This window comes from Camelus bactrianus, chromosome 16 (assembly GCF_048773025.1).
Source record: "Camelus bactrianus isolate YW-2024 breed Bactrian camel chromosome 16, ASM4877302v1, whole genome shotgun sequence".
NCBI classification, from domain to species: Eukaryota; Metazoa; Chordata; class Mammalia; order Artiodactyla; family Camelidae; genus Camelus; species Camelus bactrianus.
In genome coordinates, this window is record NC_133554.1 from 44575946 (window position 1) to 44596391 (window position 20446).

Consider the following 20446-nt stretch of genomic DNA (forward strand, 5'->3'; position numbering starts at 1 on the left):
GGGTGTTGGGGCAAGCCACAGGGGCTCGGGAAGGGAGAGGCAGCTTTTCCCTCAGCTGGCCATCATCAGGCTGCAGCGCCCCCCCTCGCCCCCTGACTCACAGCTGGGAGAGAACCCACAGCATTGCCACAGCATTATTGTGACAGCCACGAACCCATTGCCCACAGCCCCCTTCCCCCTCGTCCTTGGTCACCCTGACCTCTGGCTCTGAGCCCTGTTCTGACCAAATCACGATGATGAGTATTTGGGAGTGGGTGGGTAAGGGTGGGAGTGGGAGGGTGTGGAACCAACTTTTTCTGTATTTTGTATTGTATGTTTTCTTCAACATGTAACCAATCAGTATCTTGTCAATATAGTCAGCCGATCGATCGACCTCCTGCTTGTCTTGTCTTTCTCTGGCAGAGTTTATCAGACCATATCCTCTCTAGCTTACTTGAAGTTAATTTAAAATGAACCACTAAATCTTGTTAAAGAGAAGTTTTCTTCCTCCTCTCCCTAAAGTGAGAGGATATTTGGTGATTATGGTAACCAAGAGAAAGAGGCCTTTATTGTTACAGGCTGTAATGGGGTGGTGTGGGGTAAGAGTGACCTGGGGGTGAATCTTACCAAGTCTGAAGTTGAGGGGCCTGCATTTGCCTCTCCCCTACCCTGTCCAGATTATATTGGGGTGATGTGCAGTCTGTATTTGAAAAGAGTTGGTCTCTGAACACTAGAAACCATCTCTCTGGGGTTTTTTGATTAGCCTGTACTAGACTGGTGATGGACTGGGTCCTCTCATCCTCTTCCCTCAAGAGGAAGGAACACAGATGACTTCTGGAACTTTGGACTGGTAATAAGGCAGAGACAACAGCCCCATACCAGGTCCAAGCCAACTGGTCCCTGATCTCTCCGGGGCCCTCTGCTGACCTGAAGTCAAATGAGGCTTGGGCCCTTCTGGCCCTCTGTTGCCCTCTGCTGGAGCTGTTGGTCCAGGCAGCTGAGCCGGGTAAAACAGTACCGCCCACCTACCCCCAGCTTCCTCGGGGGCCACCGGGCCTGATTCTTGGTGGATCATCATCTTGAGGTGCCTTTCCTGCCTCTCTGGGCCCTCCTACTACCTTTGTTATACCTCCACCTCTGACCCCCAACCACAAGAAAACACCACGGACACAGACTGCTGCTCACTACGGTAGTGGTTTACTGGGTCAGGCTAGGTTGGAACCCTTCTTAGAGCCGCGGCTCCTCAGTCTCGAGGCCGGTCCTGTTTGGGCTTCAGGGGAAGGCAGCTCCCGGCACTGGCCACGGACGCACAGTTGGCCGGAGGGGGTCAGGCAGCAGGTCATGGCGGCGGGATCCAGGTTTGGCGGTAGCGGCATTTGCTGGTGCACCTTCTGCGCCACGCGGAAGCTGCTCCCATCCGGTCTGCAACCCTCCAGCTGCCGCTGGCCGGTCACCATCAGGCATCCACCGTCCACTTGAACGACCAGCTCCTCAGGGGTGAAGCCGTGGGCATACACCTTCATCTGGAAACCATCCTCCGCATGGACGTTGTCCCGCACAGCTGCCACATCATCCGTGAGCTGCTGTACCGGTAGAGTGGCCACATGGTTCTGTTCAGCGAAGGCTGCGCTGGGACATCGAGATGCCACCTGGCTCCCGTTGGGGAGACTGCTACCGACCCGCTGCATCCGAGTGAGCAGCAACTGCTGTTGAAGGGCGCGAGGCTCCGAAGGTAGCGCTCCGACCAAGGACTCCCGGAGAGGAGTCCCTCGAGGCTCCGCGCGGCTCTACTCCCACTCGCGTGGCGCCGCTCTGTTAAGGGGCCTCCCTTGGCTTCCCGCGAGGTTCACTTCTGCAGAGCTTGTGGTCAGCAATGCACGCATGTGCCACCTCCACGGGTTAGCAGCCACCCTGGTGTGCCCACTGCTGCTTTTGTCCCGGATCCTGCCCCTTTCTTGGGCCCTTTCCCCATCTCCCAGGGCTGTGACCCAAACGGATAAGCCAAAGGAGGCTGGCAGTGCATAAGCCTGACCCTGGAGCGGTCACCAGCACAGAGCGGAGATGAGATTGAGGCAATATTCCAAGTATCAGGCCTGGGGGCAAACAGGATTGCCCCCTGAAAAGAGCCATCAGAGTATGACTGCGGGGTCATCCATTCTCGGAAAGTCCTGCCGTTCTCTGACCACGCCCAATACTGCGGCACACTGGGACTGGGAGGTGGACGCGCCTTCCTGGCCCCAGGCTTAATGTGGCAGGCTCAGAGCTGTGCTCTGGGACTGCAGAGATAAAGGATGTGGGCCCTGCCTGATAGATGCCCACGGGGTAAGGGGAGAGTCCTTCCCATGCACCCTCCTCTGCCTCTACCTCATTCCCACCGCGGTAGCCTTTTTCGTGACCACGGCCATGACTCTGGCGCTCAGTACTTTTATAATAAACCCCTTTTGTTAAAGTATAACGTACATAAAAGTGCACAAAACACACCCGTGTAACCACTTCACAAATCAAGAAATAGAGCTGCTTGTTGCCTTTTAATCGCCACTGTAGCTGCACTTCTGTGTCTGGAGACGTGGGATAGGGCCAAAGTGGGGAAGGAGGGAGATGTGCAAGAAGCCAACTTGACTACAGGCCCCAGACAAGCATTTCCATCCTCCGGCTTGGGAGGTGATTCCTCGAACAGAAGATTGTTTTCTGGGATGCTTCTCCTTGCCCCAAGTAGGCAGCAATCTTGACTATCCTGGGAGCCTTCGATAGAGTTTACAAGTGAGGAGTCAATCTGGGGTGCTGGCTCGGGACTCACTTAGCTGTCCCGGATCAAGAGACAGGACAGAAAAGTCTGGAAGCTGGAGGCAAAAGGAGCGGCCGCGAAAGACTACAACTCCCATCGTGCTCCGGGGCAGCGACGCCTGCGCACTGAGCGCCGGTTGCCCATGCGGCCCTAGGGCTGGGAGCGCCGAGCCGCGCTCCGCTGCGGGGGAAGCCATGGCGGAACCTTCCCAGTCCTCGACCCCGGCCCCGGCCGCGCAGCCCCGACCCCTTCAGTCCCCAGCCCCTGCCCCAACTCCGACTCCTGCCCTCAGTCCGGCTTCAGCCCCGACTCCAGCTCCCACTCCGGCACCAGTCCCCGCCCCAGCTGCAGCCCCAGCCGGGAGCACAGGGACGGGGGGGCCCGGGGTAGGAAGTGGGGGTACCGGGAGCGGGGGTGATCCGGCTCGACCTGGTCTGAGCCAGCAGCAGCGCGCCAGCCAGAGGAAGGCGCAAGTCCGGGGGCTGCCGCGCGCCAAGAAGCTTGAGAAGCTAGGGGTCTTCTCGGCTTGCAAGGTGGGGGCGGGGCCTGGGTGAGAGGGGGCGGGGCCTGGGGCATCCTCGAGCTCGGGTGGGAATGGGGGCAAAGCTCTGGCTGGGGAGTGGCTGCTTGTCCCCTGGTTACAGGGTTATTGACCGATCCTTCTATCTCCAGGCCAATGAAACCTGCAAATGTAATGGCTGGAAGAACCCCAAGCCTCCCACTGCACCCCGCATGGACCTGCAGCAGCCTGCTGCCAACTTAAGCGAGCTGTGCCGCAGCTGTGAGCACCCCTTGGGTAAGGCAGGTAGTGCCCTTGGAGCTGGGATGAGGGAAGGTGCTGCGTCCTGCTTGGACGGGATGACTTAAATGCCACAGAGCTTCATCTCTGAAAGACCGAAAATGCCTCCTAAGGAGGGATTGGACTGGGAGTGTATATGCCCGAACGGATAAGAAAGGAAATCTGCCAGCCCAGAAGAGAGAGGGGCCTCCCAGGGCTGGCATAGAAGCAGTCACATTGTTGCTTACACTGGTTGGAGGGACTGAGGGTGTGTCTTGGCTGGCAATGAAGAGGGGCAGGAAGTCCTGTTCATCTCTTCTGTCCATTTTCCCCAACTACCACTTGTCCTTACAGCTGATCACGTGTCCCACCTGGAGAACGTGTCAGAGGATGAGATTAACCGGCTGCTGGGGATGGTGGTGGACGTGGAGAATCTGTTTATGTCTGTTCACAAGGAAGAGGATACAGACACCAAGCAGGTCTATTTCTACCTCTTCAAGGTGAGCTTCCTCCAAGTGAGTGTGAGTGGTCGAAGGAGGGAGGCTGGGGCGGGGAGGGGTCTGCAGCTCTGTACTCCGCTGACCTCTACTTCTCCCTCTTCTTCCTTAAGCTCCTGCGGAAATGCATCCTGCAGATGACCCGGCCCGTGGTGGAGGGGTCCCTGGGCAGCCCCCCATTTGAGAAACCTAATATTGAACAGGTGAGATGAGGAAAGTGTTAAGAGAATTGGGGGCATCTTGGAGGAGTGGGGAGCCTGTGTTATCCATTCCCCTCAAACTGAGAACAGGGAAGAGGTCCAGAGAAGGAAGGATGCTTTGTGCTAACCTTAGGGTGGGCTTGGAGGGGGGAGGGGGTATAATTTCTCCTCAGAGACAGTCCCAGAGTGAAAGCCCCAGAGAGCCTTGCCTCTGCCCTCAGGAAGCACCTACTTTTGGATAAGAAGCCCCTGCTGGCTGTTCACACCTCCTCCCCTGTTTTGTTCCACTGCCCCCCTCAGGGTGTGCTGAATTTTGTGCAGTACAAGTTTAGTCACCTGGCTCCCCGTGAGCGGCAGACAATGTTTGAGCTCTCAAAGATGTTCCTGCTCTGCCTTAACTACTGGAAGCTTGAGACACCTGCTCAATTTCGGCAGAGGTCTCAGGCGGAGGATGTGGCCACTTATAAGGTCAATTACACCAGGTAGGTCCAGCCAGGGACAGCACAGTGGGGAGGCTTGCAGGCCCAGCCTGGACTCAGTTTCTGCACTCACCACCTCCCCACTCCCGCAGATGGCTCTGTTACTGCCACGTGCCCCAGAGCTGCGATAGCCTCCCCAGGTACGAGACCACTCACGTCTTTGGGCGGAGCCTTCTCCGCTCCATCTTCACCGTTACCCGGCGACAACTACTGGAGAAGTTCCGGGTGGAGAAGGACAAGCTAGTGCCCGAGAAGAGGACCCTCATTCTCACCCACTTCCCCAAGTAAGGCTCGTTTGGGCCTATCAGGATTTTGTACCACATTCACATCCTCCTTGTGGTCCCTTTTCTTCCAGGAAGGCTTCCTGGATTGGTCCCTTCTTTCCCTCCAGGAGACTTCTGGGATCTGGGCCTCCAGCTGGCTGACTTGCACATGGCCCAGATGCAACTTGCTAGCTATTTGCCTTTTGTGTACTAGTTTGGGGATGGCAGTTAAATGGCCCAGGTGCTAACTCTGCCTCCACCCACACCCCTGATAGATGTGACTAATTGTTTCCCATGGGGTGTGGACACAGCTCAGAATCTTTCCCACCACAGCACTCCAAGAAACCAGAGCTTACACTTAAGGTGAAACCGATTTCCACCCCTGTCCTGGTCATTTCTGTAAGATTTTCCTCTGCTCTGCCATACTTTCTTTTCATTTTAAACCTGGCTCATTGCTACCCAGTTCAAGAAGACTTTCCTGACTAACCCATGCCCTCCTGGGCTCCTACCACCAGGTGGGAGTACGATGAGGCAGGAGAAGGTGGATTCAGAGTCACATTTTGATACTGAGGCCTAGGGTGACTGGGTACCCTGCCTGGCCACACAGCACAGGATGCCATTGGCTCAGACGCCACCTCCCTGTGCTGTTCCCATGGCTCACTGCGCCTCTGGTCTCTGTTCCGGATTGTCCTGCCCTCCTGCCTTCAACAAGGGGCTCCCAGAAGGCAGGATGCTTTGCCTCCCCCTCGTCTGAAGGCAGAGGCTGTCTTGTTCTTATGCTCCCAGTTCCCTGAGGGCAGCGTGCCCTCCAGCCCCTCCGGTGTCTGGCCCAGGCTGCCTCCTCAGTTGGAGGACAGAGTTGTGGGACAGACTGTCCCCTCCTGCCCCACAGATTCCTGTCTATGTTGGAGGAGGAGATCTACGGGGCAAACTCTCCAATCTGGGAGTCAGGCTTCACCATGCCTCCCTCAGAAGGGACCCAGCTGGTGCCCCGGCCAGGTACGTGCGGGCTCTCTACTTGGCCTTCCTAGCTGAGCTCAGCCCTGCTGTGGAGGAGGGACTGCGAATGGCAGCAGTGGGGAAGCGCAGGGGGGCTCACTTGGGGTTCAGAGAGCCCAGATCCCTTTGCAGGATGCTCCAGCACCTTCAGTATGCATCTCCTGAGTTTTTTGTCTCTTCTCTCTCAGCTACTGTCAATGCCGCGGTTGTCCCCAGCGCCCCCATCTTCAGCCCCACCATAGGTGGGAGCAGCAACAGCTCCTTGAGCCTGGATTCTGGAGGGGCTGAGCCCATGCCAGGTGGGTACTTGACTCCAACCTCTGCCGCTCATTTCTCCCTCCCCCAACCTCTCTTGTTGTCCCTGGGAAACCTTGCCAACCTCCCTAGCAGGCGAGAAGAGGAAGCTCCCAGAGAACCTGACCCTGGAGGATGCCAAGCGGCTCCGAGTGATGGGCGACATCCCCATGGAGCTAGTCAACGAGGTCATGCTCACCATCACTGACCCCGCTGCCATGCTGGGGCCTGAGGTGGGCAGCCTGGCTTACTGACCAGTAGGGGAGGGGCCTTGCCATCTGAGACCCCGGCTCACCACCCCTTCTCTGGTACCCAGACAAGCCTGCTGTCGGCCAACGCAGCCCGGGATGAGACCGCCCGCCTGGAGGAGCGCCGCGGCATCATCGAGTTCCACGTCATCGGCAACTCACTCACACCCAAGGCCAACCGGCGGGTGTTGCTTTGGCTCGTGGGGCTACAGAATGTCTTCTCCCACCAGCTGCCACGCATGCCCAAGGAGTATATCGCCCGCCTTGTCTTTGACCCGTACGTCCCCCCCGGAGAGCCCAACCCCAGGCCGCGGTGCCTCCCCACTGCTCCCCCGGCCTTTCCCTCCAGCCTTGAGGAATTCTTGCTCCTTGGTTCCCAGCACTGGGTACAGCTCAGGTCTCCAGGGCTGTGGGTTTCTGGGGAGCATTTGGGGGACAGGTAGGGACTGTGACCTGACCTCTCTCCCCTCAGGAAGCACAAGACTCTGGCTTTGATCAAGGATGGGCGGGTCATTGGTGGGATCTGCTTCCGCATGTTTCCCACCCAGGGCTTCACGGAGATTGTCTTCTGTGCTGTCACCTCAAACGAGCAGGTCAAGGTGAGTCCAAGCACCTGGTGCCAGCCATGTCCCACCTTCTGCCTCTGCGTCTGGACCAGGTGAGGGCAGCACTGTGTGGTAGCACAGCTGCCCCCAACCCTTAACGGCCAGGCAGTTCCTCACAAACCCACAAGGTGGCAGTCGTTCTTTGACAACTGGATTAAGGAAACACCTGTTGACAAATGGAACCCAAGAATCTATAACACTTTTATTTTGTTTTCTTCTGGCTTTGTTGAGGTGTGACTGACACGTAGGGCTGTGTAAGTGTAAGGTGTCCAGCATGATGATTTGAGAGACGTACATCATGAAATGATTACCATGATGAGTTTAGTGAACATACGTCCTCCCACATAGATACAAAATTAAAGGAATAGGAAAAAAGATATTTTTTTATTTGTGATGAGAACTCTTCAGATTTACAGTAACAGTTTTAAATGGCCCAGTATTTCCTTCATCATAGGAACATTTACATACGCTAGGGAGTTAAGTTTTACAATAGCCCTGCGCTGAGTGATAGTCCTGGCTTCTGCCCTTTAATTGTCACAACAGACCCATTGTTAGGGTCCCTGGTTGTCCTGTTTTACATAGCCCGGATCTGCATGGTGCCTCCTTGGTCCTATCGTGTGTAGGAGACAGAGTGAGGGTGTCTTTGGGATTCAGATGCTGCGATGAGTGGGGCCCTTGTGATTCCCCTTCCTCTTCCCCCCAGTTCTGAGGCCCAGGGAATGCGACCTAGTGGCCTGTGGACCACAGCATACAGGTTAAGTTTGGATCCTGGTCCTCCTGGCTGTGGCTGGCCACCTGACCTTGGACACATTTCCAAACGTAGCTGAGTTTCAGTTTTTCTTCCTGTAAGATGGAGGTAATGATAGCTGTTAACTTGAGGATTGATCTGTAAAGAACCAAGCACCACACCTGGCCCAGAGTAAGCGCTTAGAAACCCAGCATCCTTCACTTTTCTCCCCATAAACTCTCCTTCCTTGCCGATCACCTTCCTCCTACCTGACTTGGATCCCCTGGCTATTCCCACCTCCTTTCCAGTCGGCTCCCTCTTCTCCCGGCCCTCCTTAGACCTCTCTAGCCCCAGGCCTGACCCCTCCCCCTGCTAAGCCCTTCCCCCTCCCCCACAGGGCTATGGGACTCACCTGATGAACCACCTGAAGGAGTATCACATCAAACACAACATCCTCTACTTCCTCACTTACGCTGATGAGTACGCCATTGGCTACTTCAAAAAACAGGTGACGCTTGCCTCACCCCATGCTTGCACCCTACCTGGGGACAGGGGGCATTCTGTCCAGCCCCCTGGTGTCCCTTTGTGTCCCCTGTTCCATCCAACACCTGCGGGGAAGTCCTTCATGCCTGTCTTCCTCCCTCCTGCTGCTGCCCCAGGGAAGAAGAGGGTTCTCTTAAAGGGCAGCGGGCAGGTCGGGAGAACTGGGAAGCTCTTAAGGGGGAGTCAGGAGGGGCAGCCGGCCTGCGAACATTCCAGGGACAGATTCAAGTTGGAAAAAAACCTTGCTGATGGGATTGGCCATAACTCTTCACCCACTAGGGCTTCTCCAAGGACATCAAGGTGCCCAAGAGCCGCTACCTGGGCTACATTAAGGACTATGAGGGCGCGACACTGATGGAGTGTGAGCTGAATCCTCGGATCCCCTACACAGAGCTGTCCCACATCATTAAGAAGCAGAAGGAGGTGTGCATGCGTGTTTGTGCACATGTGCTCACATGCACACGCTTGCATCTGTGGGGCTTTTTGTGAACGTGCATTTGAGGGTGAACACACGTGTGGGTGTATAATGCATGTGCACATGTGAAGTGGGATGGGCCAGGGTCTTGGCCCTTCCTCTGCCTCTTAGGGGAAATTAGGAGGGGCCCTGACTGTGGCTCAGGGAGGGTGGTTGCTGGAGCTGGGGTTGGCCCTTCAGACTTTTCCTTCTCTCAGATCATCAAGAAGCTGATTGAGCGCAAACAGGCCCAGATCCGAAAGGTCTACCCTGGGCTCAGCTGCTTCAAGGAGGGTGTGAGGCAGATCCCTGTGGAGAGCGTCCCCGGCATCCGTGAGCAAGGGTCTTTGCCGGGGAGGGGGTGCATACTGCTAGGGGTGTGGACAGGCATTCTTAGGGGTGTTCTCCCCACTCCCCACTTTGCAGGAGAGACGGGCTGGAAGCCGCTGGGGAAGGACAAGGGGTGAGTTGTGTGGAGGGAGAGGAGGGGGAGGGGGAGGCAGAGGGACCAGGAGCCTCAGACTTGGCCTCTCTCCCTGAAGGAAGGAGCTGAAGGACCCGGACCAGCTCTACACGACCCTCAAAAACCTGCTGGCCCAGATCAAGGTGGGGAGACTCCCTTCTGGTAGCCCCCGTGCCAGTGGCTGTGGCTTTCTGACCCAGGGTGGGTAGGGGGGTGACAGTCACGAGCTGGGTGGGGGCACAGTGGCCCAGCCCCAGCTTGGCTCTCCTCTGCAGTCCCACCCCAGTGCCTGGCCCTTCATGGAGCCAGTGAAGAAGTCGGAGGCCCCAGACTACTACGAGGTCATCCGCTTCCCCATCGGTGAGGACCCTCCGTTGCAACCCCTTCCCTCTGCCCCCGCCCCCGCCTGCTGCTGCCTTGCCTGGGCCACGCAGCCTCTGCAAGGCGGGCCCTTCTCTCCCGCTGCCCCAGACCTGAAGACCATGACCGAGAGGCTGCGCAGCCGCTACTATGTGACCCGGAAGCTCTTTGTGGCCGACCTGCAGCGGGTCATTGCCAACTGCCGCGAGTACAACCCCCCAGACAGCGAGTACTGCCGCTGCGCCAGCGCCCTGGAGAAATTCTTCTACTTTAAGCTCAAGGAGGGCGGGCTCATTGACAAGTAGTGGCTTTGGACCTCGGCATCCACCTGCAGTGTCTCCTTCTCGGGTTCTCATCTGATTCCTGGGCTGCCCCTGTGCCCAGGTGCCCCTCTGCGTGAGACTCTCCAGCCAAGGGCCCTCGGGCTCCCCCAGGCCTGCAGCTGTGTCCCACCCTTGGGGAGGGGTCTCCTGGGTCTGGGGCCCAGCCTCTCTAGAGTGGTTGGTGTCCCTTATCCCTGGTCGTCTCCAAGCTGTAGAGTCCTGGAGTCCTGGCCCTGGCCCAGGTCACTGTTTCCGCAATGGCAGGATTGCCAATTTTTTCGAGTGAGGGGGCCTCAGGGGTTGGAAGTTCAACCTGGACTGGAGGGGCCATGCTGCACCCTGCACTGCCCTGTCTGTCCCCCAGGGGTGGGGGGCATGGGGACCATTCATTTCCTGGCATTAATCCCTTGGAGGGAACAATAAAGTTTTGTTTTTTCTCTGTGTGATTATTTCTTCAGTAGAATCCCCAGCCTTAATAGGCCGACCCTGTTCCCCTAATACTGCCTGCAAGCTGGGGCCACCCTTCCCAGCAAGCCTTATGCCTGTCCCACACCCCTGGGGTGATGGGGCCTGCCAGGCTGCAGTCCCTTATTTTTCCCTGCTGGCTGCTCCTGATCCAGATGCCAGGAGTGGCACGCATAGAAATCACCTGGCTGCCTTCACCTGGCTGGACGTGGTTACAGCTGACTCCAAAAGGGGCAGGATAGGGGGAAACGAGGTGGTGAAGATTCCACTCCTGGGGGAGGGGCTAGCAGGACCCAGAAAGAAAGTAAGGGTTCCTTGCTGTCAGCAGCATTTCTGTCTGCCACACTGCCTCCACCACCTCCCCAACCCCCAATGCCCCTCCACCCCGGTCTCTGAAGCTCGTGATGTTTTTCTGAGGGGTAGGGAAGGGAGATTCCTAGGTTGATCTCCGAGGCTGGCTCCTCCCCTCACTTTCAGTTTCCATTTCCTTCTCAGCAGAGCCCAGCAGCGTCTGGGCTAACCGAGCCAGCAAGAGACAGGTGTCTGTGGTACTCGGCCTCTCCACTTGCCCAGACCAGGTTCCCGGTTGGTCCCTCTGTTGCCCTGCCCCACCTCCCTCAAGTGGGATGGAGTCCCGGGCAAAGGGAGGTCCTTAACCAGACTGGGCTGGCCAGAAGTGGGGAGCCATTCTGACAGGAGCCAGGACTGGGAGAGGGCCAGGAGGGCCAGTGGCCTGAGCTCCTGCCATTTCCAGAATGGAGTTGCGATCCTACCAGTGGGAGGTGATCATGCCTGCCCTGGAGGGCAAGAATATCATCATATGGCTGCCCACGGGTGCTGGGAAGACCAGGGCAGCTGCTTATGTGGCCAAGAGGCATCTAGAGACTGTGGATGGAGCCAAGGTGGTTGTACTCGTCAACAGGGTGAGTGGTCTGCCCTCCCCTCAGCGGGATCTCAACTTCTTGGGGGCGTCTCAGGACCCTCTAGAACTGTGGCCGTCTCTAAGCTCACCTGTCTTTTCACCCATTCCAGTCCCCAGCCATGTCCTGGGGGTCACCGTGCCTCCCTCATCCCCTTGCCCCTAATCCACCTTCCTCTCCCCATCTCATTCACCACCCCCAGGTGCATCTGGTGAGCCAGCACTGTGAGGAGTTCAGACGCATGCTGGACCAACGTTGGACCATTACGACCCTGAGCGGGGATATGGGGCTACGAGCCGGCTTTGGCCACCTGGCCCGGAGCCATGACCTGCTCATCTGCACAGCTGAGCTGCTGCAGCAGGCACTGACCAGCCCAGAGGAGGAGGAGCATGTGGAGCTGGACGGTGAGGGCTGAGCACGAAGAAAGCGTGCATCCTCGAGGCACCCTCCCTGCCAAACCAAGGCACCTGTTCTACTAAAGGTGTTGGGACATTTCATGGGATGAGGGGTTCTCCATTCACCAAACCCCATCATACACCCTAGTAGAAAGAGGCCTGGCTACTGTGCAGGATCTTGGGCAAGTCCCTTCCCCCAGCTGAGCCTCAGTTTCCTAATCTGTAAAATGAAGGTAGATCATCCCTACCTGGCCAGTTCTCTGCAAGCTGTGAAGGGAGGAAAGAATTCTCAGAAGAGTTGTGGGGAAGACATGAAACAAAGCTTATGGGAAGAAGGGTTTTGCAAACGTAGATCATAACCTTCCCCTGTGTGCCCCCAGCCTTCTCTCTGCTCGTGGTAGATGAGTGTCACCACACGCACAAAGACTCCGTCTACAACATCATCCTGAACCGGTATCTGGAGCATAAACTCCAGAGGACACGGCCCCTGCCACAGGTGCTGGGCCTCACAGCCTCCCCAGGCACTGGCGGGGCCTCCACGCTTGATGGGGCCATTCACCACGTTCTGCAGGTCAGCTTGGCCCCTGTGACCCTCCCACCAGAAACCTCCCTGGTCTGCCCTGCCCTGCCCCATCCCCATCAGCCCTACCCAGGCTCCCCCAGGCAAGGTTTGGGTCCCTTCCCCACCTAAGCTCCAGCCTCGAATGGCTTTTTTTTTTTTTTTTTTTTTTGGTGGGGGAGGAAATTAGGTTTGTTTGTTTATTCTTAGAGGAGGTACTGGGGATTGAACCCAAGACCTCATGCATGCCTCATGCGTGCTAAGCATGCATTCTACTACTTGAGCTGTACCCTCCTCCTTGAATGGCTTCTTATTGCACTTATAATAATCTCCCAACTCCACTCTGACTTACAAAGTTCCACCAGATCTAGCCTCTGCCTACCTGCACCCTCCCCATCACTCCCACTATATTCCCCTTCATCTTGAGCATGTCAGTCTTGTTCTCACCTCAGCACCTTTGCACTTGCCATTTCTTCTGCCCTGAATGCCCTTGCCTGGCACTTTACCTGTCTGGCTCTTCTTGTCATTCAGGGATCAGCTTGGTATCACCTTTTTAGAGTCTTCCCTGATCACCATGGCACTCTATCCTATCATCTAATTTTATTCTTGTTAGAGCTAGTTAACACCACCTGAAATTCTCTCGTTCTGTGACTCTTTCCTGGTTTATCATCTGTCTCTCCAACTCCAACGTAAGATGCTCTGTAGCCCCAGTAACTAGAATAGCATTGGGCACAGAGAGGGTGAGCAAGAGCTATTTGTGGAATACATGAGTCCCTACTCCCAACGGCCCTGCCTCAGCCCATCCTGCCCCATAGCTCTGCCCATTGTCCCCACAGACCCCCCCACATTCCAGTGAACCCCTCTCTGTTGCCCCAGCTTTGTGCCAACCTGGACACATGGCGCATCATGTCACCCCAGCACTACCGCCCCCAGCTGCAGGAGCACAGCTGCCAGCCCTGCAAACAGTACGACCTCTGCCACAGGCGCACCCAGGTGCATGGGAGGTTGGGGGAAGGCTGAGGTGCGAGGGTGGGGTATGGTGTGACGTTAGGGCACCTGGGGTTGAGCTCTAACCCCCACCCTCACTAGCTCTGTGACTTTAGTTTATTTGCTTCTGTCTCTCAGTTTCCATTTCTCCTTCCTGTGAAATGGGGCAGATACAACCCATGTCCACAGCCTGTGCCCTCAGCCTGCTGTTTGGTTTAACTCCAGTGCTACTGGGGGCATCCCTCCAAAGCTCGAGCACACCATGGAGTGCTCTGCAAACCATAAAGCTGAGCACTTTGTGTTGACGCTGTTCCAAGCTCTCTCCCACAGAACAGACACTCTCTGGGGTCTGCTAGGACAGGGCTGGACAAGGACTAGACACCACTGTGCTCAAGCCAGAGGTCAAGGGAGCAGACAGAGTGGGAGTTGGGTGCAGGACTCCAGCCGGGACTCCTTCACACCCCAGCCAGCCTCCCTCTGGGACTCCCTCCTCTCCAGCTCGAATGTGCCGCAGTAGTGTTGCGGCTTCACCCGGATATCAGCAACCCCACTGGGTACCCAGCCCCTGCGCTGTGTATGGGAATCCCCTCACACCCTCACTCTTCTCCTTCAGGACCCATTTGGGGACATGCTGAAGGAGCTCATGGGCCATATCCACGACCATCTGGAGATGCCTGAGTTGAGACGAGACTTCGGGACTCAGACGTACGAGCAGCAAGTGGTGGAGAAGAGCCAGACTGGTGAGAAAGGCTGTCTGGGATCCGGCCAGCCTGAGCGGAGCCTTTCGGGGGCGGAGTCTAGGCAGGACGGAGCCCTAGAGGGGCGTGGCCAATCAGACCCCGTGTCCCCTGCAGCGGCTGAGGCGGGACTCCAGGAGCAGCGAGTATACATGCTTCACCTGCGTCGCTATAACGACGCGCTGCTCATCCACGACACAGTCCGCGCGGTGGATGCACTGGCCACGCTGCGAGATTTCTACGACAGGGAGCGCGCCACTAAGACCCAGATCCTGCATGCCGAGCGCTGGCTGCTGGCGCTGTTTGATGGTGAGGCTCGCAACTGAACTAGAGGTCAGGAGCCAGCCAGGTTACAGGCTCCCACGTGAGTGCCAAAGGTGCCAACAAGGGTACCGGAGCCCTAATTTTCTAATAGAAGTCAAGGCTGTGGATATGACAAAAGATATATGCCTTCATTTATGAAGTTTTGCATAGATGTAAAACTAATTCTAAACTAGATGTAAACTAAGTTAAAAAAAAAAAAAAAGAATGTTTCTGACAAAAATTTTAAAAACCAGAGGGGAGGGTATAGCTCAAGTGACAGAGTGCATGCTTGGCATGCACGAGGTCCTGGGTTCAATCCCCAGTACCTCCTCTAAAAATAAATACACAAATAAACCTAATTGCCCCCTCCAAAAAAAACAAACAAACAAACAAAAAATTTAAACAATTTAATTGGGACTGTCCTTGAAATTTTGGGATGTGTGGTACTTTTAAACTGGGAAAGTGAGGTGGTCAGAGAGTGAAATGTAAGGCTAGAGGCCTCAGGACAGGCTGGGGATCAAGGATCTTTCTGAAGAGGCCTGAGGTTGAGTCAGTCCCAGGTAGCAAAGATTGGCCCGAAAAGGTTCATGGTCATCCTGGTAGCTGGGTTGAAGAGGGATGCTGGGTAAGGTATGTGAGTAAAGGATGCTACACTGTGGGTCCCTGGTGTAAGGCTGTCCAGCCTTCAGGCTAGGTGGGCAGAGGGTGTCCTGAAATGTGCTTTTGGTGCTGTTCAGGGGGAATTAGGCAGGAGAGGTATCATCCTAATTCCAAGGACTCCTGTAATCTGATCTCTGTGAGTCCCTCCCACCCCCACCCCAAGCCCATGCCTTGCCCACCTCCACGCCTGTGTCCTCTGCCTCTGTTTTGGGCTTTTCTGGCAGACCACAAGAATCAGCTGACCCGCCTGGCAGTTCGTGGCCCAGAAAACCCGAAACTGGAGGCGCTGGAACAGATCCTGCAGAAGCAATTCAGGAGCCCTGACAGCCCTCGGGGCATCATCTTCACCCGAACCCGCCAGAGCGCTCACTCCCTCCTGCTCTGGCTCCAGCAGCAGCCGGGCCTGCAGACAGTGGACATCAGGGCCCAGCTGTTGATTGGGGCTGGGAACAACAGCCAGAGCACTCAGATGACCCAGATGACCCAGGTGTGGGCTTTGGGGAAAGGAGCTGAGGGTGGGGGAGGTCCCTAGGGGAGAATGGGAGTGGACAGAGTCTTCAGCACAGAGAGTTGAGGGACTGATTATCTCCAGGCAGAGAGCTGGGGGAGAGAGGTAACACTGAGATCCCCAGTGCTGAAGGTCCTCCCAGTCTGGGGGTCTCTGGGGGAAGAGAGGCAGAAGCTTGGGAGTCTGCAGGGAAAGAGGTGAGTGATGTCCTCAGGACAGAGTATCAGGGTCTGGGGTCCTTGCAGGAGAAGAATGGGTCCTGAGAGCTCCTAGAGTAGAGGGGGGGGGACCCTTAGAGGTCCCTAAGGGAGACATGGGTTAGATGGTCACCTGGGAAGATGAAAAAGGTCCTAGGAGTACTTGGAGATAGAAATGGGGACTCAAGTTTCCTAGGGAAAAGGGCCAAGATTGTGAGTAAAAGGACTGAACCAGGAGAGGCTGGGCTGGCAGAAAGGTAGGCCTGAACCCACCTCATTTACCATCCTCTTTCTCTTCCCCTACCTCAGAGGGACCAGCTGGACGTGATCCACAAGTTTCGGACTGGTACCCTGAACCTTCTGGTGGCCACAAGTGTGGCAGAGGAGGGACTGGACATCCCCCGGTGCAATGTGGTGGTGCGCTATGGGCTCCTGACCAATGAGATCTCCATGGTCCAGGTACCCAAAGTATCCCTCTCCAAAACAGCCCTCAAAGATGTTGTGTGGGACCTCAGCCCTGGTCAGGCCTCTCCCTCTTCTCCCTTCCCAGGCAAGGGGCCGTGCCCGGGCCAGCCAAAGTGTATACTCATTTGTGGCAGCCCAAGGCAGTCGGGAGCTGCGGCGGGAGCTGACCAACGAGGCGCTGGAGACTCTGATGGAACGGGCAGTGGCTGCCATTCAGGAGATGGACCAGGCCGAGTACGAGGCCAAGGTCTGTGGGCAACCCGTGTGCCCTGTGGGGAAGTGGGCTGAGAGTGCTCTGCCTGGAGGGTCTCTGACTGCACACACGTAAACGCCCCAGGTCCCCCTTCCTCTGGGGGCTTATCTGGCCCACTTGGGGAAGGTTTGAATGGAGAGAAGGGTAGAGGCCAGGGGTGGATCTGCCAGGGCAGGCAATGGCTGTCCTACAAAATGCCTTGGGAGTAAGTGTTGTCCAGGGCTTTTAATTTATCCTCATCACCGGATACTTTGTATATCTGTGAGAACAGCCTTATAGCCCTTCTGGAACCAGGTCGGGGGGAAACAAAGACATTCACAAAATGAGCCCAGAACCAGGTCTTAAATCTGTTCCCCTGAGGCAGGGTCACCATCATCCAGCCTCGTCCAGGATGGTCCCTGTTTACTTCTGTTGTCCCAGCATCATTATTAATGATGCCTCATGTTATATTCAAAGAAGCTGCTTTGCACGAAACCCTTCAAAGAGGGAGTAAAGATTCAGCAAGAAAGCTTGCCTCCCTCACACAGTTGCCCCCACCCCCATATCATCTTTTTCCACAGAGCTTCTAAAAACTCCAGGGATGGTAGAGGAAAGTCACTTCTGGGTGCCCTTTGTCCCCCTGCGAGCATTCCTAGGGTCAGGTCTCTCGGGCCCCAGCCACGCTAAGTGTCCCATCCCACCCCAGATCCGGGATCTGCAGCGGGCAGCCTTGGTCAAGCGGGCAGCCCAGGCAGTCCAGCGGGAGAGTCGGCGGCGGAAGTTCCTGGCGGAGCACGTGCAGCTCCTCTGCATCAACTGCATGGTGGTCGTGGGCTATGGGAGTGACCTGCGAAAAGTGGAGGGTGCCCACCATGTCAACGTGAACCCCAACTTCTCGTGAGACCTGTGGAAGGGGCTGTCAGGATGGGAGGGAGGGGTATGATGGGGGATTGAGAATTTCTTCCATTCAGACAGTGCTTTGAAGGTTTGGGAGGTTAAAGAGCATTTTAACAGGTACCAAGTGTGCATTTTCACAATAGTCTAATTAGACAGGTTTTATCATCACCTCATTTTACAAGGGAGGAAATAGGCTCAGAGAGGCTAAGTGACTTGCCCAGGCTCCCACAGCCACTAGGTGGTGGAGCAATATTCAGGACGCCAAATGCTGGCTCCACAGACTGGCCCCTGGTCTTTCCTACTTTGAAGATGTCAAGAAGGGCTAGTTGTCCTCTGCCCTCTTCCATCCATCCATTCATTCAGTATTTATTAGGCACCTACTGTGTGCCAGGACACTGTGCCAAGGATCCTCACACAGGTTCTCTCATTTGAGGAGGGAGCATTTCAAGTAGGTTTTGAAAGATGGATTGGTTTGGAATGTGGGATAAGTAGAGGCAGGGACGATGCAGCCGGAGTAATCTGGTTGGCTTAAGTGGAAGGGATGGTGAAGGATGAGATTCTGAGGAAAGACAGACTAGCGGATGGAGGACCTTGAAAGTCAGGCCTGAAAGTTTAGCCTTTATCCTGCAGGCAATGAGGAGTCTTGGATGGATTTTGTGCAAGGGAATGTCAGGATCAGATTTACATTTTAAAGGGGATCGCTCTGGCAGTTGGTGGAGGGATGATGTGGGTTGGAAGTAAGGATGGATGGGATGGAAGGATGGGGCAGGGGAGAGCCATTGGGAAACTGTTGAAATCATCCAGGTGGGTAATGCTGAGGCTTGAACTTGGGCAGAAGTGGGTGCCATGGAGGCAGCACAGGCAGAGGGTAAGGAAGATTGGATTTCCTGGTCCTGGGAAGTCTCTGTGCCTCTTGACAGGCAGAAAGGTCTAAGCCCCAGGTAGAAGCTCAGCAAGCAAGAGAGCATGAGATCTGGGGCTGGGAGGGGTGGGGTCCATGAGGACTGTGGCCACTCCCATTCTTCTCCAGGATCTACTACAACATCTCCCAGAAGCCTGTGGTCATCAACAGAGTTTTCAAAGACTGGAGGCCTGGGGGTACCATTAGCTGCAGGAACTGTGGGGAGGTAAGTGCTGGGGCCATGGCCCTTAGCTCCAGTCTTGAGAGGTCCTCAGTCTGAGAGAGGAGGCCCAGCCTCTGCCATCCGGGTGCCGTCACTGGGATGGGGGAGGCAGCCTTGCCCCAGGAGACCCCAGTCTGAGAAGAAGAGTTCCACCCCTGCCTTAGGGAGCCCACAGTGTGATAAGGGAGATAACCCTCAGGCTGTGGTGGGAGACAAAGCCCAGCATTCATGGACCCCAACTTGAGAGAAGCCCAGTCTGAGGACAGAGACACAAACTCAGCTGTCTCTGTCCCACCCCAGAACTGGGGTCTGCAGATGATCTACAAGTCAGTGAAGCTGCCAGTCCTCAAAGTCCGTAGCATGCTGCTGGAGACACCACAAGGGCGGGTCCAGGTCAAGAAATGGTCCCTTGTGCCCTTCTCCGTGCCTGAATTCGACTACGTGCAGCACTGTGCAAAGAAGCTGGGGGACCTCTCCCTGGACTGACCACCTTGTCACTGCAGTGCCCGACTCAGCCTGTAGGGGGCAGGCGAATCCACAGCAGCAGGCTTTCTCCTGGGCAAAGCCTGGGTCCAGTCCCTCCCTCCCTTCAGAGTCAAACAGCTCCCAGGTCCGGATCCTGGCTGACCAGTAGCAGAGGAACATCAGGCACCCAGGCTGGCTTGGACTCCCACACTGTGGAAGCAGCTGGAAAGCCACATGCAACTCATCCTCAGACCCCGCTCACATCGGCACAGACACCTTCATGTGCACTGGATGGAGTCAGCAGGCAGGGGAAACTGAGGCAGGAGAATGGCCACGCTGTACTACGAATCACCACAGTTTCCTTTGGCCTTAATTCATTCCCTGTCAAGGCGACTTCTTTCTTTCTTTCTTTCTTTCTTTTTTTTTTTGAGACGCCTCATAAATTAGAGATAAAGAAGTGGAAAATTGGTATAGAAAATGTGTGATGTTTTAAAAGCAGATTTGTTGAGGCATAATTGACATAAACTGTATGTATTCATAGTGCAATTTGATACAGTTAATGTATGTCTGGTCCTCCACAATCAAGATAATGAACATCGCCATCACCCTCAAAAGTTCCCGGTGTAATCCTCCCTCCTCCCCTTCCCCATCCACTGATCTGCTTTGTGCTATAATTCTAATGATTAAAGGTTTTTTTAAATTTCAAACACCCCTCTTGAGGCTATCATGTAACTTTTATTTGGAGAGAGCATCAAAAAGTCTAAATTTGAGAGCCATCAAGAACGTGAGGCTTTCCTGCTGCCTCCACCCCATAATAGGCTCCAACCCCAGTGCCCCCTCTCCATCCTTTCCTAACCTCCAGGTTGTCTTCCCTGGGCTGGAGAGAGGCTGAGATCCAGGATTTGAGGGATGGGGCTTAGGGAGGCATGGGGGTGGGAAAAGTTGCAAAGGCCTAAATTTTCTGTTCTCATTTTAACAAGAAAGGAAGAAAAAGAAAGGCAAGATCTAGGTTGATTCTTCAGGGAAAGGGCTATTTCTGTGGTAAGAGGCCCAGCAGGCAGGAGTCACCTTCAAGAGGAAGGGAGGGGGCTAGGGCAGAGATTTGAGAGCAGGATGGCAGTCCTTCCTGCCATCTAACTTCCTTCCCTCCAGCTATACCCCTGGTCCTGCCTAAGGGTAGACAGGAAATGATGCAGGCTCCCTTCTCCCAGCATTTTTCTTCAGTCGGCCTCTTGTCTGATTGAGGGCTGAAATTCCATTTGTAGTCTTTATGACCTCTACTCCCCCAGGCAGTGCACCCCTCCTTCCTAGGGCCTCTTTTCCTGCTAATCTCCAGTGTTCCTTGGCCCTGGCTCCAGAAATCACCCTTCTCCTCCCTCCTGTTCGATCTCTGCCTCCGGGGGCCCCTTCTTCTGCCCATCTGCTCCCCACTTCACTTTCAGTTGTTATGTCCCCTGCCAGCAACATGCCTTTTACAGGTCAATAAAATTAGCGACTAGGGGCAGAGAGAGGAGGGCAGGGGCCCAGGGGTGTTA

General features: G+C 55.6%; 3 protein-coding genes across 5 annotated transcripts; 2 read left to right on the forward strand and 1 right to left on the reverse strand.

Annotated features, from left to right (window-relative positions):
• Window positions 1–864: 864 nt before the first annotated feature.
• On the reverse strand, window positions 865–1667 carry HSPB9 (heat shock protein family B (small) member 9). The gene has a single exon (XM_010969002.3). The coding sequence runs from the start codon at window positions 1665–1667 to the stop codon at window positions 1185–1187; it is 483 nt and encodes a 160-aa protein (XP_010967304.1). The 3' UTR covers window positions 865–1184.
• A 960-nt stretch (window positions 1668–2627) lies between these two features.
• KAT2A (lysine acetyltransferase 2A) lies at window positions 2628–10434 on the forward strand. Of its 2 annotated transcripts, none has more exons than XM_074343395.1 (18): window positions 2628–3297; window positions 3437–3560; window positions 3897–4042; window positions 4153–4242; window positions 4540–4721; window positions 4811–5002; window positions 5874–5980; window positions 6169–6279; window positions 6368–6507; window positions 6591–6799; window positions 6995–7121; window positions 8252–8362; window positions 8677–8820; window positions 9070–9184; window positions 9278–9314; window positions 9394–9457; window positions 9590–9674; window positions 9786–10434. In XM_074343395.1, exons 1-18 carry the CDS (start codon window positions 2959–2961, stop codon window positions 9977–9979), a joined length of 2517 nt encoding a protein of 838 aa, XP_074199496.1. In that variant the 5' UTR covers window positions 2628–2958; the 3' UTR covers window positions 9980–10434. The 2 variants fall into 2 exon arrangements, with proteins under 2 accessions (XP_074199496.1, XP_074199497.1); XM_074343396.1 differs by having other exon boundaries at window positions 2635–3297; window positions 6371–6507.
• Window positions 10435–10945: 511 nt separating this feature from the next.
• DHX58 (DExH-box helicase 58) lies at window positions 10946–19620 on the forward strand. Of its 2 annotated transcripts, XM_010969005.3 has the most exons (13): window positions 10946–11047; window positions 11217–11385; window positions 11585–11786; window positions 12158–12348; window positions 13213–13329; window positions 13937–14063; window positions 14178–14369; window positions 15248–15510; window positions 16038–16187; window positions 16279–16440; window positions 17132–17322; window positions 18353–18449; window positions 18747–19620. In XM_010969005.3, exons 2-13 carry the CDS (start codon window positions 11218–11220, stop codon window positions 18930–18932), a joined length of 2046 nt encoding a protein of 681 aa, XP_010967307.1. In that variant the 5' UTR covers window positions 10946–11047; window position 11217; the 3' UTR covers window positions 18933–19620. The 2 variants fall into 2 exon arrangements, with proteins under 2 accessions (XP_010967307.1, XP_045361833.1); XM_045505877.2 differs by lacking the exon at window positions 13213–13329 and having other exon boundaries at window positions 10947–11385.
• The last annotated feature ends 826 nt before the right edge of the window (window positions 19621–20446 follow it).